Source organism: Monodelphis domestica, chromosome 5 (assembly GCF_027887165.1).
Source record: "Monodelphis domestica isolate mMonDom1 chromosome 5, mMonDom1.pri, whole genome shotgun sequence".
NCBI classification, from domain to species: domain Eukaryota; kingdom Metazoa; phylum Chordata; class Mammalia; order Didelphimorphia; family Didelphidae; genus Monodelphis; species Monodelphis domestica.
In genome coordinates, this window is record NC_077231.1 from 138,542,820 (window position 1) to 138,560,923 (window position 18,104).

An 18,104-nucleotide genomic window follows, 5' to 3' on the forward strand; every position below is an offset into this window, starting at 1 on the left:
ACTATAAGCAGGTGAAAAAGCTCCCACCCAAACCATGAGCTGATCTACTCTCACCCACCCCACTTATGGAGCCAGAGTCAGAGCCAGCACATGCCAGAATCAGTGAGTGAGGGGCACCTCTAGAGTGAGCAAGGGGAACCTCTAGGTCCTTGGGAGCTGACTAAGATCACCAAAGACCTACCCCTGAGAGCAGCTACACCTGAAACCCCAGCAGGCTGAAGAGCACAGATGGTGGGCACTCCCAGGAAGCAAACAGCAGAAGCTGCAGAGATTTGAAAGCTGGCCTCAAGCAAAATCCTTGCTCCTTAGCTACATAAACAGAGATCCTGCCCATCTCTCTCAGATTTCTGACTAAAATGGGAAGGAAAAACCTCCACAGTGATGGCAAATTGTGCCCAGGAGCAACAACCTCTCTCAAAGAAAAACAGGAAGAAGGGGTTGACCCAGGAAAATTATTACAGAGGAAAAACCCAGGATACAGAGGAAATACAGGAGGAAATTCAAATAAACCCAAAACTTTCTCCAAAAAATGGAAATTGTCCACAAGCTCTTGAAGAATTTAAATTGGAGCTTATCAAAAAGATGGAAGCCTTCTGGCAAGAAAAGTGGGAAATAATTCAAAGAGAAAATAACGGTCTGAAGGACAAGAACTCCCAATTGGAGAACTAGCTAGAAGCAATGAAAATCAGGATAGACCAAATCAAAAAGAAAAATCAAAAGATTATAGCAGAAAATCAGTCCTTAAAGACCAGAATTAGGCAACTGGAAGACAATCATCTTGCAAAACAGCAAGAATTAATAAAGCAAAATCAAAAGACTGACAAAATAGAAGAAAACATAAAATATCTCACTGACAAGATGACAGATTCAGGAAAACAGATCACAACAACAATTTGAAAATCATTGGTCTATCTGAAAAGCCAGGAATAAACAGAAGTCTTGACATCATACTACAAGAAATCATCCAAGAAAACTGCTCTGATGTTCTTGAACAAGGGGGAAAAATAGACATTGAAAGACTTCATAGAACACCCTCTACACTAAATACTCAAAAGACAACTCCCAGGAATGTAATTGCCAAATTCAAGAGCTTTCAAGATAAGGAGAAAATTCTATAAGAAGCCAAAAAGAAACAATTCAGATACCAAGGAGCACCAATCAAGATCACACAAGACCTGGAAACTTCCACACTAAAGGACCACAAGGCTTGGAACATGATATTCAGAAAGGCAAGAGAATTGGGTCTTCAACCATGGATCACTTATCCATAAAAACTGACTATATACTTCCAAGGGAAAGTATGGGCATTCAAAAAAAAATACAAGATTTCCAAGTATTTGTAAAGAAAAGACCAGAACTAAGTGGAGAGTTTGATATCCAAACACAAAGATCAAGAGAAACATGAAAAGGTAAATAAGAAAGAGATGGAAAAGGGGGAAATGTTTTTTATTTCAAACTGTCTTCTTTAAGGGCTACAATTAGATCAAATTATATATATTAATATATGGGGAAATGGTATTTGTAATTCTCAAAAATTATATTCACTATTATAGTAATTAGAAGAATCATTCACAGGAAGAGATTGGGGTAATAAGTGCTATAAGATGATATTAAAAAAAAAGAAAAAGGGAGGGGGGAATCAAAGATGGCACCAAGAGATACTTGAAGAAATAAAATAAATATGATAATCTTTATCACACAAAGATACACATGGGAAGGGGAGTGTAAGAATACTCTCATAAGAAGGAGAGGAAGAGAGTGCTAATAGGTAATATTTAAACCTTACTCTCAGTGAAATCAATTCTGAAAGGGAAGAACATCTAGATCCATTGGAGTCTTGAATTCTATCTTATCCTACAGGGAAAGTGAGAAGGGAAAACTAAGGGGGGGGAGTACAAAAAGGGAGGGAAAGAGAGGAGGGAGGGAGCTTAACAGATCCTAAAAAAAAAACAAGAAAGGAACAAAAATGGAGGGGTCAGAAAGGGAAGCATATCAAGGAAGGGGATTAGGGGGATTGATTAGAAGTAAACCAATGATTTAAAAGGATATAGCAAAAGAAGAAAGGACAGAACTAGGAGAGGATATCAAAATGCTGGGGAATACACAAGTGACAATCATAAATTTGAATGTGAATGGAATGAACTCACCTATAAAATGAAAACAAATAGGAGGGTGGATTAGAATCCAAAATCCTACCATATGTTGTCTACAAGAAACACACCTGAGGCGGGTAGATACCCACAAGGTTAGAATCAAAGGTTGGAGCAAAACCTATTGGGCCTCAACTGACAGAAAGAAGTTGCAGAAATTGACAGAAGGAGTTGCAATCATGATATCTGACAAAGCCAAAGGAAAAATAGATCTAATTAAAAGGGATAGGGAAGGTAAATATATCCTGATAATAGGGAGTATAGACAATGAGGAAATATCAGTAATCAACATGTATGCACCAAATGTTATAGCATGCAAATTTCTAAAGGAGAAACTAGTGAAATTGAAGGAGGAAATAGATAGTAAAACTATACTGGTGGGAGACCTGAACCTACCACTATCAAATTTAGATAAATCAAATGAAAAAATTAATAAGAAAGAGGTAAAAGATGTGAATGAAATCTTAGAAAAATTAGAGTTAATATATATATATGGAGAAAAATAAATAGGGACAAAAAGGAATACACCTTCTTTTCAGCAGTACATGGCACATTCACAAAGATGGACCATGTACTAGATCATAAAAACATGGCAAACAAATGCAGAAAAGCAGAAATAACATATACAACCTTTTCAGATCATAACACAATAAAAATAATGATCAGTAAGGGTACATGGAGAGCCAAATCAAAAATTAATTGGAAATTAAATAATATGATTCTCCAAAATCAGTTAGAGAACAAATCATAGAAACAATTAATAATTTCATTGAAGAAAATGACAATGATGAGACATCCTTTCACAATCTATGGGATACAGCCAAAGGAGTACTTGGGGGGAGGGGAATTTATATCCTTGAGTATATATATTTACAAATTAGGGAGGCCAGAGGTCAATGCATTGGACATGCAAATCAAAAAACTTGAAATCAAACAAATTAAAAATCCCCAGAAGGAAACTAAATTAGAGATTCTAAAAATAAAGGAAGAAATTAATAAAATGAAAAGTGAAAGAACTATTGAACTAATAAATAAGACTAGAAGCTGGTATTTTGGAAAAACAAACAAAATAGACAAAGTAGTGCTCAATCTAATAAAAAAAGGGGAAAGGAGAAAACCAAATTAACAGTATCATAGATGAAAAGGGAGAGCTCACCTCCAATGAAGAGGAAATTAAGGCAATCATTAAAGACTATTTTGCCCAATTGTTATGGCAATAAATATGCCAATCTAGCTGATATGGATGAATATTTACAAAAATATAAATTGCCTAGATTAACAGAAGAAGAAATAGAATTCTTAAATAATCCCATATCAGAAGAAATTGAACAATCCATCAAAGAACTCCCTAAGAAAAAATTCCCAGGGCCTGATGGTTTCACAAGTGAATTCTATCAAACATTCAAAGAACAGCTAATCCCAATATTATAGAAACTATTTGACATAATAAGCAAAGAGGGAGTGCTACCAAATTCCTTTTATGACACAAATATGGTACTGATTTCAAAGCCAGGCAGGTCAAAAATGGAGAAAGAAAACTATAGACCATCTCCTTAATGAACATAGATGCAAAAATCTTAAATAGGATACTAGCAAAAAGACTCCAGCAAGTGATCAGGAGGGTTATTCACTATGATCAGGTAGGATTTATACCAGGAATGCAAGGATGGTTCAACATCAGGAAAACCATCCACATAATTGACCATATCAACAAGCAAACCAACAAAAACCACATGTTTATTTCAATAGATGCAGAAAAAGCCTTTGACAAAATACAACACTCATTCCTATTGAAAACACTAGAAAGTATAGGAATAGAAGGGTCTTTCCTAAAAATAATAAACAGTATTTATCTAAAACCATTGGCCAACATCATCTGCAATGGGGATAAACTACATGCATTCCCAATAAGATCAGGAGTGAAACAAGGATGCCCGTTATCACCTCTATTTTTTAACATTGTAATAGAAACACTAGCAGTAGCAATTAAAGTAGTAAAAGAAATTGAAGGTATTAAAATAGCCAATGATGAGACCAAGCTATCACTTTTTGCAGATGATATGATGGTCTACTTAAAGGGTCTTAGAGAATCAACCAAAAAGCTAGTGGAAATAATCAACAACTTTAGCAAAAAGTTGCAGGATACAAAATAAACCCACATAAGTCATCAGCATTTCTGTATATCTCCAACACATCACAGCAGCAAGAATTAGAAAGAGAAATTCCATTTAAAATCACCCTAGACAATATAAAATACTTGGGAATCTATCTGCTGAGACAAACATAGGAATTATATGAGCACAAATACAAAACACTTTCCACACAATTAAAACTAGATCTAAACAATTGGAAAAACATTGATTGCTCATGGGTGGGACAAGCAAACACAATAAAAATGACCATCCTACCCAAACTTATTTACTTATTTAGTGCCATACCCATCGAACTACCAAAATTTTTTTTACTGAATTAGAAAAAATTATAACAAAGTTCATTTGGAAGAAAAAAAGATCAAGGCTATCCAAGGAAACAATGAAAAAAAATGTGAAGAAAGGTGGCCTTACAGTATCAGATCTCAAACTATACTATAAAGCAATGGTCATCAAAACGATATGGTACTGGCTAAGAGACAGAAAGGAGGATCAGTGGAATAGACTTGGGGTAAGTGACCTTAGTAATACAGTCTTTGACAAGCCCAAAGATCCCAGAGCTTTTGGGACAAAAATCCACTATTTGATAAAAATTGCTGGGAAAATTGGAAGACAGTGTGGGAGAGATTAGATTTGGTTCAACACCTCACACCCTACACCAAGATAAACTCAGAATGGGTGAATGACTTGAACATAAAGAAGGAAACTATAAGTAAATTATGTGAACACAGAATAGTATAAATGTCAGAACTTTGGGAAAGGAAAGATTTTAAAACCAAAAAAGACTTAGAAAAAGTCACAAAATATAAAATAAATAATTTTGATTACATCAAATTAAAAAGTTTTTGTACAAACAAAAACCAATGTAACCAAAATTAGAAGGGAAGTAACAAATTGGAAAACAATCTTCATAACAAAAACCTCTGACAAAGGTCTAATTATTCAAATTTACAAAGAGTGAAATCAATTGTACAAAAATTCAAGCCATTTTCCAACTGATAAATGAGCAAGGGACATGAATAGGCAATTGTCAGTCAAAGAAATCAAAACTATTAATAAGCACATGAAAAAGTGTTCTAAATCTCTTATAATCAGAAAAATGCAAATCAAAACAACTCTGAGGTATCACCTCACACCTAGCAGATTGGCTAACATAACAGCAAAGGAAAGTAATGAATGTTGGAGGGGATGTGGCAAAATTGGGACATTAATTCATTGCTGGTGGAGTTGTGATTTGATCTAACCATTCTGGAGGGCAATTTGGAACTATGCCCAAAGGGCACTAAAAGACTGTCTGCCCTTTGATCCAGCCATAGCACTGCTGGGTTTGTACCCCAAAGAGATAATAAGGAAAAAGACATGTACAAGAATATTGATAGCTATGCTCTTTGTGGTGGCAAAAAAAATTGGAAAATGAGGGGATGCCCTTCAATTGGGGAATGGCTGAACAAATTGTGGTATATGTTGGTGATGAAATATTATTGTGCTCAAAGGACTAATAAAGTGGAGGAATTCCATGGGAACTGGTACAACCTCTAGGAAGTGATGCAGAGCGAAAGGAGCAGAACCAGGAGAACATTATACACAGAGACTGATACACCATCATACAATTGAATATAATGGGCTTCTCCATTAGTGGCAATGCAGTGATCATGAACAACCCAAAGAGATCTATGAGAAAGAGCACTATCCACATTCAGAGGAAAAACTGTGGGAGTAAAAACACCAAAGAAAAGCAACTGCTTGATTACATGGATCGAGGGGGGATATGGTTCGGGATGTAGACCCTAAATGAACATCCTAGTGCAAACATCAACAGCATGGAAATAGGTTCTGATCAAGGGCACATGTAATACCCAGTGAAACTGCACGTTGGCTACAGGGGGGGGGGGGGAGGTAGGGATAGAATATGATTTTTGTAACCAAGGAATGATGTTTGAAATTGACCAAATAAAATTTTAAAAAAAGAGGGGACCTTAGAGACCCTTTTGTATACCCCCCCTCATTTTATAGGCACAAGAGACAAAGAGAAGTTAAGTAACTTTTCCAAGATCACATAACTCTGGAAGAGCTAGGACAAGCCCTCAGATACCTTGATGACCAAGTCAATTTTCTCTTATCAGGATGGATAGTATATCTATCCATCATGATTGAATTCATATTCCCAATATGTTTATTATGTAGGAAAGAAGAAATATCTATCTTCCCCATTTTCCAGAAACACAGTTTCAGATACAGGAAGTAAATTGTCTGTGTGGTGTAGTCCACGTCTAATTTACATGAAAGTCAAGCCAACTTATTTAAAATGAGGGCATAGATTTTTTGGTTCTGTTTTCGAAGTCAATAAGATTGAACAGTGCTTTGCACATACCAGGTGCTGAATAAATGCTTGCAGAATTCATTTGGACGGTTAAATAAAGGTAATGAAAAAGAATGAAAAGTCAACACAATTATCTATAGCAGTACTTTTTTTTTTTAATTAACCAAGTGTTGGAAATATACCAATGAATGGCTGTACAAAGATGTAATGGAATATCATTGTGCCATAAGAAATGATGAATATTAATTCAAGGAAATTCAAGCAGGGTGAAGGAAATTGAACCAGAAGAATAAATTACTGATACTATTGAATAAAAAGGAAAACAACACTGAATACTTTCAGAACTCTGATCATTTGTAGGGACCACTAACAAATGAAGCCTGCCTCCCACTTCTTGGCAAAGGGCTACTTGAAAAAGAAAATGAGGCATTCATTTTCTAACACAATGTATTGATTTCTGATATAATGTATTTATTTATCATGACTAAATTTATTTGTTACAGGGAGGAATCAGTGTGGAATCATGTTAGTAATATATTTTTTTAAAACATTACTATAACATTATTTAAGTTAATGGAAAACCTTTCATTCTGTGTGGCTTTAGTATCCTGGGAGTATCAAAAGGAATAAAAAAAAGGCTAAAAAAACACATATGCAAAATACTTCCATCTTACCACTAAAATCAAGCTAAAGTGGAAAATCTATCAAAGGTTTCAATAATTGTTTCCTTTTTTTTCTTTTATTTCTACTATATTTAATGGAAGTACTAAAGAGGCAATACTAAAAAGTTATTAACAGTGTTTTAGGTGGCATTATAGTAATTTTTTTAATTGCTTCATTATTTCTGAGGATCTATAGAAACAGAAACAATGACAAAACTCTAAGCAGGAAGGGCTCAAGAGAATAAAATTTCCCTGATCTCTTCCCAGCATGTCCATCCACAAAATTATGTGATATCTTAAACAATCAGTAGTTTGCTGGTAAATGTTTTACAAATGGTTCTCCAGAGGTAAAAAAGCATGGAGGACACAGTTTTAAATTTTAATCTGTAGAATCTCCAACATCCTTCCCCAATGACTGTGCTATATCCTGCTGACTCGGATTAGCCAGGGATGAAATTTGGCCTCTAAAAATTAGAATCCAGAACAAATTGTGGTATATGTTGGTGATGGAAAACTATTGTGCTAAAAGGAATAATAAAGTAGAGGAATTCCATGGAGACTGGAACAACCTCCAGGAAGTGATGCAGAGCGAAAGGAGCAGAACCAGAAGAACATTGTACACAGAGACTGATACACTGTGGCACAATCGAAGGTAAAGGACTTCTCCATTAGTGGCAATGCAATGTCCCTGAACAATCTGCAGGGATCTAAAAAACACTATACACAAGCAGGGGATAAACTGTGGGAGTAAAAACACTGATGAAAAGCAACTGCTTGACTACAGGGGTGGAGGGGATATGACTGAGGAGAGACTCTAAATGAACACTCTAATGTAAATACCAACAACACGGAAATGGGTTCGAATCAAGGACACATGTGATAACCAGTGGAATCGCACGTGGGCTATGGGAGAGTTGGGGGGGGGGGGGGAAGGGAAGAAAAGAAAATGATCTTTGTTTCCAATGAATGTTTGGAAATGACCAAATAAAATAATGTTAAAAAAATTAGAATCCAACAACTAGAAGCAAATGACTTCACAAAGCAACAAGAGCCTACGAAAAATCAAAAGAATGAAGAAATTGAGGAAAATATGAAATACCTCATAAATAAAACTACAGTCCTGGAAAATAGATCCAGAAGAGACAATTTAAGAATTATTGGACTCCTGGAAAATCATAACAAAAGAAAAATCCTGGACATCATTCTACAGGAAATTATCCAAGAAAACTGCCCTGACATTTTTGAACAAGAAGGAAAAGCAGAGATTGAAAGAATCACAGATCACCTCCTGCACTTAATCCCCAACTGACAACACCCAGGAATATTATAGCCAAATTCAAGAACTACCAGTGGGGGCAGCTGGGTAGCTCAGTGGATTGAGAGCCAGGCCTAGAGATGGGAGGTCATAGGTTCAGATCTGGCCTCAGACACTTCCCAGCTGTGTTTCTCTGGGCAAGTCACTTGACCCCCATTGCCTAACCCTTACCACTCCTCTGCCTTGGAATCAATACACAGTATCCAAGATGAAAGGTAAAGGTTAAAAAACAAACAAACTACCAAACCAGGGAAAAGATACTACAAGCTGCTAAAAAGAAACCATTCAGATATCATGGAACCACAGTTAGGATAACACTGGACCTGGCTGCATCCACACTGAAGAACCAGAAGGCATGGTATCATATTCTGGAAAGCAAGGGAACTGGGTCTACAACCAAGAATCAATTACCCAGCAAAACTAACTATATACTTGCAGGGGAAGTATGGTCATTTAATAAAATAGAAGACTTCCAAGCATTCATAAAGACCTGACTTAAACAGAAAATTTAATACCCAAACACAGAACTCAAGAGAATCACCAAAAGATAATTAAGAAAGGGAAAAAACAAAACAAACAAACAACTTTTTTAAGGGACCCAATAAGTTCAAATGATTTGTATTCCTATAAGAAAAGATGATATTGCTCATTCTTAAAAATTGTTATTATCATTAGGGTAGCTAGAAGAAATATACTTAAAGGGAACAGTGACAAACTGTTTAGGATGAAATGTATATATATATATATATATATATATATATATATATATATATATATATATTAGGGATAAAAAGAGGATAATACTAAGAAAAATGAGAAAAAATAAAATGGGATCATTTTATATTTCATAAAGAAGTACATGGGGGGAGGGGAGAAGACCAGTACAATGAAAGGGTGAAAGAGGTTGGAGACAGTCTCCAAGAATATTTTAATCATTACAGTGGGAAGTCATAAAGGTTCAAATGGAAAGAAAATCTCAAACTCCAAATTCAATCATCATCAATATCATCAACATCATCAACAACAATATCATTATCAACAATATCATCAATGCATCAACATCAACAACATCATCAAGATCATCAACTCATCATCAACATCAACATTAACATCTAACTATCCATGTTTTCCTGGCCCAGGAAATATTTTTGTTGGATAGCCTAACCTAATAGCATATTATGCAGGGTACTGAATAAGAGCCAAAAGACCTAAACACTAGACTTGAGTGCTACTATTGCAGCATGTCTGGAGTCTTTTTGTCAATTTGTATAAGATTTTCTTTCAATATTTTAAATTTTATTTCTTGAGATGGAATACTCCACTTAAAAAATAAATCAGTATAGTTGTTTAAAGGATACAACACCATAATCTCAAAACTTAATAAGAAGTTACATGATGTTATAAGGGTCCTTTCAACCTATTCAACATTAAAAAAAATAATGATGATGTTAATAGCAGTGACCTTTTATATTATACATAATCTCATTTGAATCTGAGAACTCTTAAATAGGTTATCACTGGTACTAGGAACAACTAGGTAGACGAACAGATGAAGTCAGGAAGACTCATCTTCTTGAATTCCAATCTGTCCTCAGCACTTACTACCTATGTGACCCTGAGTAAGTCACTTAACTCTGTTTGCCTATTTCAACATTTGTAAAATGAACTGGAGAAGAAAATGGCAAACTGTAAACCTTAAAATTTCTTAGACTTATGAATGTTGGAAATTTCACCATTGGGAAATTTCATACTTGGAAAAAATTTCCTACTGATAGTAAGAACTCTATTGGAATGTGAAACCCCTTGGCATGGGAGGATCCTTCTCCTCCCTACTTAAGACTACTTTAGGACAGAAACCTTTTGCTAAACAATGGAAACGGCTTTGACCTATGCTTAAGCATAGAACAGGAAGTTCTTTGAGTCATGATTGATTTTAGAATTGATACAATAGAGATACTTGGAATGACAGAACCAGGTCTTGGAACTTACAATCTCCACCCTACTCAGTCTAACAGTATTTAGGAAGGGCTGTAGCATAGATCAAGATTTAATTATTTGAGAATATGACCTACAACAGACATGTGCAAAGGAAATAGACCTCTGGGCGGTCCTGGGTTAAGCTAGAGCCACCATTGGCACAGGGGAGAAATTGACAGTGATTGGTAGCTATGAGAACTGAGGGGAGGGGACTTAGATGGTTTCCTTAAAGACAGCGGGGTCTGAGGAGAGGAGGAGGAGAGTTTTTTTGCTCTGAGTGAGGTGGCTCTGAAGGAGGACTGAGGAGGTTGCTCTGCTGGAGGACCAGGAGAGAAGGATGGCTCTGAAGGAGGAGAATTCTCTGGAAACATTTCTTGAAAGGAGGCTCTCTTGAAGGTGGAGCCTGAGGTTGGCATGAGAAGCCTTACCTAGAGAGATCTTGGGTGACTGATTTATTCATTCTTATTCCTTTCTTACTTTCTCTCTTTTTCTATTGATTAATCAGTGTATTATAAATTAAATTTCTCTATAAAACCCAGTTGGCTTGGGCATATTCATAAATTGGGAATATATTCCCTGGCGACCATCTTATATTTATATAAAACCAAGACACAGTAGAAAACATATTTCAGCGGTCATAATTGATATATATATATATATATATATATATATATATATATATATATATATATATATATATATTTCCCTTGCTCCCAAACATTTTAATTATCACAAAACCACTCCAGTATCTTTACCAAGAAAATCCTAAGTGGTGTCACAAAGAGTCAGACACAACTGAAACAAATGAACAACCAAAAACCAAAATCACAGGTACTACTACTATTCAACTCATAAAGATAAGGTAGATAGGTAAATAGCACAGTGGATAGAGAGCTGGGACTGGAGTCAGGAAGACCTGAGTTCAAATCCATTCTCAGGCAAGTCACTCTCTCTGCCCCAGTTTCCTCAACTATAAAATAGGTAGAACCTAGCTAACAATGTCCTTGCAAAAATCACTGTGTTTCAAAAATATTCATAGCTGCACTCTTTGTGGTGTCAAAAAAAAATGGACAATGAGGGTGTGTCCCTCAATTGAGGAATGGCTGAACAAATTGTGGTATATGGTGGTGATGGCATACTATTGTGCTATAAGGAAGAACTGCTTGGTTTCTATAAGGACTGAAAAGACCTCCATGAACTGATGTGGAGTGAAAAGAGCAGAAGTAGGAGAACATTATACACAGTAACTGAAACATTATGGGACAAGCAAATATAATAGACTTTACTACTAATAGCAATGCAATGATCCAGGATAATCCTGAGGGACTAATGAGAAAGAATGCCATCCATATCAAGAAAAAAAAAACTGTGGGAATAAAAATGCAGAAGAAAAACATGGGATTTATCACTCGTTTACATGGGTATAGGATTTGGGGTTTTGGTTTTAAAAGGTGACACTATTACAAAACTGAATAATATAGAAATAGGTATTGAGTGATAATATATGTATAATCTAGTGGAATTGCTTGTCATCTCTGGGAGAGAAAGGGAAGAGGGGAGGGAGACAACACAAATCACATAACTATGGAAAAATACTTAAAAGTAAATAAATTTTAAAAAATAAATGCATAAATAAATAAATAAATTTCCAAGACCAAAAAAATCATTGTACTTTATAAAGACTTTTTCCCTTCCCTAAGGTTCAGAGGCAAGATTTCCATTAAAGTTTTTTGTTTCTCACCCTACTTCTAGAGTTCCCTTTGACTATATGACTCATACCTTTAAGATGCATAATCACAGGACACTGATATTTAAATTCGATAGAAAAACATGAGCAAGTTACTGCAGCAAAATTACTGAGTTCTGATCTGAGTCTTATTTATTATGACAGACACATTAAAAAAGGAAAATATTCACAAGTCCTAAAATAAGGCAATGCTAGGGAAACAAAAGATTAGAAACAACTCTAATAACTAGGGAGAAAATGATCTGAAGTCATAGATCTGAGACAGAATAATTGCCAGTCCTCCTTCCTAAACTCAAAGTTTCCCCCATAGCTGAGAGTGAATATTTCTATAAGACTCCATTAATTATTCAATACTTAAAAGAAGAATAAAATGCAGTATGTCTCCTTTTCCCTTTAGAATATATTCTGCTTAAAGTAGTACCATGGAATGTGTCATTTTAAAAGATACTCTTTTGCTTTTTGAGTTCATTGTTGAACATTTTTGTAAAAATATGTACACATAAAACATAGAGCAGACATTGGAAAATATTAATTTTAAAATGATTATTGACTTTTCAATATGGTTTAAAGGATACCAAATAAAAAAGAACAACAATTAAATTTTATTATTCTTATTGGTAGCCTAGTTTTATTCTGGACTTCCTGTACCAGAGAACTGTTCTAGGATCTAGACAGCATGGCATTCAACAAAGACCAGAGATTTTTAACAGAACAGCACCACTCTCATTGATTGACAGTTAAACCTCTACAGGACTATATTTTAAGGCAGATATTACAAGGTGATATTCCAGATCTCAGAACTACATTAGTATATATAGATACTGAGTAAGTTGGCTAAATTACAGAGTGGTCCATCTCAAGGCAAGTTAATCTAATCAATGAAAGTTAAAACTTCAGCCAATATAAGCATTTTTAATGACCTTCCTTACCAAAGAATGTGGCTAAATAAAGATACCATCATATTCTGCATTGTAAAACTCAGTTCATTAGCAGGAAAATAATACATTGCACAAACACCTTGAGGATAACACAATTTCAAAATACCATAAAGCAAACAATATTATATATTATGCAAGTTTTCATAGAAATCTGTTTTGGAACATAACAGAAACAAGCTGAAGAAAGTCAAACATTTCTAAGATGACTCATCCCATAGAAACAGAAACACATATTGCTAAGTTGATATGCTTCATTTGTTTATAAGAGTAAAATAATGTCCTTGATAACTGGAGATTTGGTATATATAAATTACAAAATAAATTATCAGTCTTATAAAACTTTACTACTTCTGTTGAAGATACCACCACCAAATTTGCGAACTCAAATTCAGCCTGGACTCTTCCTTCTATCTCACTCTGTATATCCAATCAATTATCAATTCTTAACAGTTCTGGCTGCCTAACATCTTTCTCCCCTTCTCTCCCAGCACACAGCTACCATCATGGTTGGTATCTTTATCATTTCTTGCTTTTTCTATTTCAATAGTCCTAAATGGATCTTCCCGGCTCCCATCCATCCATTTGTTGAAATAACCTTTCAAAAGCAAAAGATCATATCACTCCCAGGCTCAAGAATTTTCAGTGGCTCCCTATTGTCTCTAGATTAGAATACAAACTCCTGAACTTGACCTTTAAAGCACTTTACAACCTAGCTCCAGGCTGCCTTTCCAAATTTATTTTATACTGTAGTGCTTTCCTTTATGCATCCTGAATTCCAGCCAAATTGGTGTCCTCAAATTTCCCTAAATTTGACATTTCCCTAAATTTCCCTAAATTTGGCACCTGTCCGGTGCATTTGTGGTGATTGTTTCTCAGGAATTCCACTTCACCTGCTACTAGAATCTGCAACTTTCAAAAGGGTTTAACCTATATGCCATCTCTTACAAAAACTCTTTCCAGATATCTTTAATTGCTAGGCCACCTGCTCATCTAAATTATCTTGTATTTGGTTATCTGTTTAGAAGTTGTATCTCCCAGCAGAACTTAAGCTTCTTGAGTAAATTCAGGAACTGATTTTCATTTTTGTTTTTGTAGCTTTAAAGTCATGCAACTAGTAGGTGTTTAATAAATGTTTGTTCAATTGAATCACACTATTAACAAGATGTTATATTAACCTGTCTTTTCCTTACACGACTTTTTCGTTTGTTCATTGTCCATAGGTATAGCAACTACAATCATAAACCCTCCTTGGCATTTATGGGACCTCATCTAAGGAATGTTCTGGCTATCTCATGATGACTATCTGGAAGTTTATGGGGAATGGAAAGGAGTAGCAGAAGAGAGAGCCACTTGGCAAAATTTTGTTTAGACCAAAAATCAAAACTTTTTTCACTATTTCTGCCAATTGCTACTGTATCTCACCAAATGAAAAATGTACAAACCAAGATTCTTGTCACACATCATTTATTTTCTACAATTCTAGAATTTGGTAGGCTGTACAGATATTAACTTAATGTCCACAAGGGAGGGGAGGAATCACAGTAGAACCTATACTAATATTGGAGTAATCAGACTCTAAATACTGAGTACAGTGGCACTGCATTTTACCATAAATAATTATTACACATATTCAAATTCTGGGGATGTCAAATATTGCAGATGTCCACAAACACAATAACTACATACAGTAACCTAAAAAATGATAACATCAGTTCCACAGCATTAATAGTTCCAATTTTATTACATAAGTACTTAAAGAAAAATACAAATATTTCCTTTTGTAACATATCAAAATTTAATCCATTAATATATTAAACAGAAAATTATTCATCAAAATTAAGAAAGCCAGAAAACTTTGCCTTCTTTCATCAACCTTTAAACTACTTCTAATTTTAATAGTATCTTCTTTTTTCCATTCATAAATCAAGGGTGAACATCAAGAACTTTGAATTTGGTTTAAAATACAAGTCTAATTAAGCTCTTTAAAAGCCTAGTCTTTAGGGCTCCAAACTTGATCTGTGTTCCAGAAGCAAGGGTCTATGAACATAACTACTTCACAGGGACTGGAAAAGACCTTAGAGGCCATGTAGTCCAAATTTGTCATTTTATAGATACTGAAACTGAGCGCCAAAAAGGCTACAGGATTTGCCTAAGGTCATACAAGTAGTAAGTAGTATAGATGCCAGACTTTGAAACCAAGTCCTCCAACTCTGGAGTCTGTGATCTTTCCAGAGCACCATTCTAGCTCCTTTGGCGAATGTGGACTCAAGAAGAGAATCTTGGAATTTGGGGTAGCCTATTATAAAATCTCCAGTTTGATGTTCAAAATCCTTCATCATCCGGCACTTCTCCTATCTTTCCTGATTTTTTACACCTTACAAACACACACACACACACACACACACACACACACAATTGGTCATCCAATGATATTGGTCTTCTTCAATTCAAGATATTGGTCTTTCCTTCAACAAAAAAACCCATCTCTGAACTTCAGGTTTTTCCGGGCTGTCTCCTTGCCTGTAACATTCTCTCTCCTCCTCTCCACTTCTTGGCTTCTCTGGCTTCTTTCAAGTCCCAGCTAAAATCCTCCTCTTCTGCAAGAAGTCTTTCTTGATCTACCTTACTTCTCTACTGCCTTCACTCGATTGATTATTCTCACTAGATCCAGCGTTTGTACATAACTTTACATAATGTATCCTCCATTAGAACGTGAGCTCCTCGAGAGCAAGGACTGTCGTTAGCCTTTCTTTGCATACTCAGCCCCTAACACAGTGCCTGGCACATAGTAATTGCTTAATAAGTATTGACTGACTCTCAGACCCCTTCGAGAATTTTAGCGTAGGATCACCTAGGCTAATCCCCAAAGCTAAGAGAATCGGCCACCTGGCATGGGCAAAAGGAACTGAAACGGGAGAAAGGGGGAAAGTCAAGACGGTGACTGAGTGTCCTGAATTCCTTCAATGCATCCCGCGGTCACCTGAGAATCGAGGGTCATTGAGTGCTACTTCAGGCACCGAAAAAATGGGGGTAGGAGAAAGAAGCGGGTTGGGAAGCAACGGAGGGAGGAGGATTTTTTTTTTCCATCAAAAGCCAACATTGTCGGTAAAACAATCTTTGGAGAGGAAGCCAGTAAAGAAGGTAAACTTCTTCTCCAGGCCTGTTCGAGGACTTCAGAATCACTTCCTCCTTTGATCTGTCTCTCCGCGTGAGATTGTGGAGTTGCAAGAGACAGTTCTCCCCAAACAGTTTCCTGTGCGCTGGGGCAAAGCTCTCGGTCCTCAGTTTGTCAGATCCGCGGTTCCCTAAGTCGGGGGGGGGGGGGGGGGGGAGCGAGGAGATCGTAGAAGGCGGGGCGGTGCATACACTTTGGAGAGGATCCCCCCACCCTGAGAAAGCACAAAAACAAAACAAGGAAGGAGAGAGAGAGAGAGAGAGAGAGAGAGAGAGAGAGAGAGAGAGAGAGAGAGAGAGAGAGAGAGAGAGAGAGAGAGAGAGAGAGAGAGAGAGAGAGAGAGAGAGAGAGAGAGAGAGAGAGAGCCTTCCCCAGCCCAAGCCCCTCTCCTTACCCCAGGGTGCTGATGAAGCCGTTGACCGAGCCCTCGGCATACAGGGACACGATGTCCCCGATGTATAGAAAACTGGACATTTTGTCAGACATGCTGTCTCATTTTCTAAAGCGAGTGTTCCTTTTTTAATGGTTTGGGGGAGGATCCCCCGATGCCCTTCGACACCCTCTTTGCAAAGAGCTGTGGCGTGACGGAGAGGCACCAGCGAAGAGTGGAACGGAGGCAGGAGCCCGGTTAACGCGGCCGGGATGGCCAAACGTCTCCTGGGCGTGGAACTCTGCTCCCCGCTCCCGAGCCTCCCGGGGACCGGAGCATGAACCGAGTCTGGTGGTTACTTTTGCCTCAGCTGCTACTGCCCCAGAACAACCGAAAACCGCGGGCGCACAGGCAGAAGACTGGGCTGCTGCAGCAGCGCCTCCCGGGCAGGTTTCCTCTTCCTTTCACAAGTTCTGCTGAGTTTTCTCTCTTCCAGCACCTTTGCTCCTCCTCCTTTCTCTCCTCCCTTCTCGGTCTCTCCGGTTTCTCCTCCTTCCCTTCCCTAGACTCTCGGCAACCGCTACCTCTGCATGGCCTCTGCCGGTGTTTCTTAGGTGTGAATATGTCTGTGTGTAAGTATGTGTGTGTGCATGTGCATGTGCGTGAGAGGGAGACCGCTGGAGCGTGTGTTGCTTTGCTTGGGGCGAAATTTTTGACCAGGTTGGTTGTGCCCATTCGACAAACAGGAGGAGGAGACTCGCGGCCAATCAGAGAGCGGGGGCCGCAGGAGGAGCTGGGTTGAGGGATGGGGGAGGGATAAGGAGGATGGGGGGTGGGGGGGAGTGGATGCAAAGGGGCGGAGACTTATTTGCACCGGGGCTGGCTTAAGGGTGGAGTAAACAGTTCTTGCTGGAACAGTTCTTACCCCTACCCTACCCCGGCCCCGGCCCTTGGAAACTAAGGAGCCACCTCCTCTTCCCTACCCCTCACAGCCCAGACTCAGGCCCCCACAGTAGTCTGGTCCCTCAGAGCTGCCTCTCGGTTTCACGGAAATTTCATCCTGGAGAGGACGGGGAGTGGCCATCCCCAGAGAGGGCAGCCCGTTGGAAGTTTTCCTTTTCCCCTCCTACCACAGTGTCGCCCCACTGCGGCCTCCTCCCCTCCTACTAGCCCAGCCTCCCCGCTCTTCCTCTGGCCAGCTCCTGGGACTCAGATGCGTGTTAGTAACTTCAGCCTCGAAGTTTCCTCCAAGAGCCTCAGGAGGGAAGAGAGAGGCAACTGGGAGCGAGTGGGAAGGAGG

At 37.6% G+C, this 18,104-nt stretch overlaps 1 protein-coding gene across 1 annotated transcript in view; it reads right to left on the reverse strand.

The window, feature by feature from the left end:
• Positions 1-17,561, reverse strand: part of ITPR2 (inositol 1,4,5-trisphosphate receptor type 2) — a 561,528-nt gene extending 543,967 nt beyond the window's left edge. Inside the window, exon 1 of the mRNA XM_001363065.4 lies at positions 16,829-17,561. Within this exon, the coding sequence (XP_001363102.1) occupies positions 16,829-16,920 (92 nt within the window). The 5' untranslated portion in view covers positions 16,921-17,561. The remainder of the gene's footprint in view (positions 1-16,828) is intronic.
• Between the last annotated feature and the right edge of the window lie 543 nt (positions 17,562-18,104).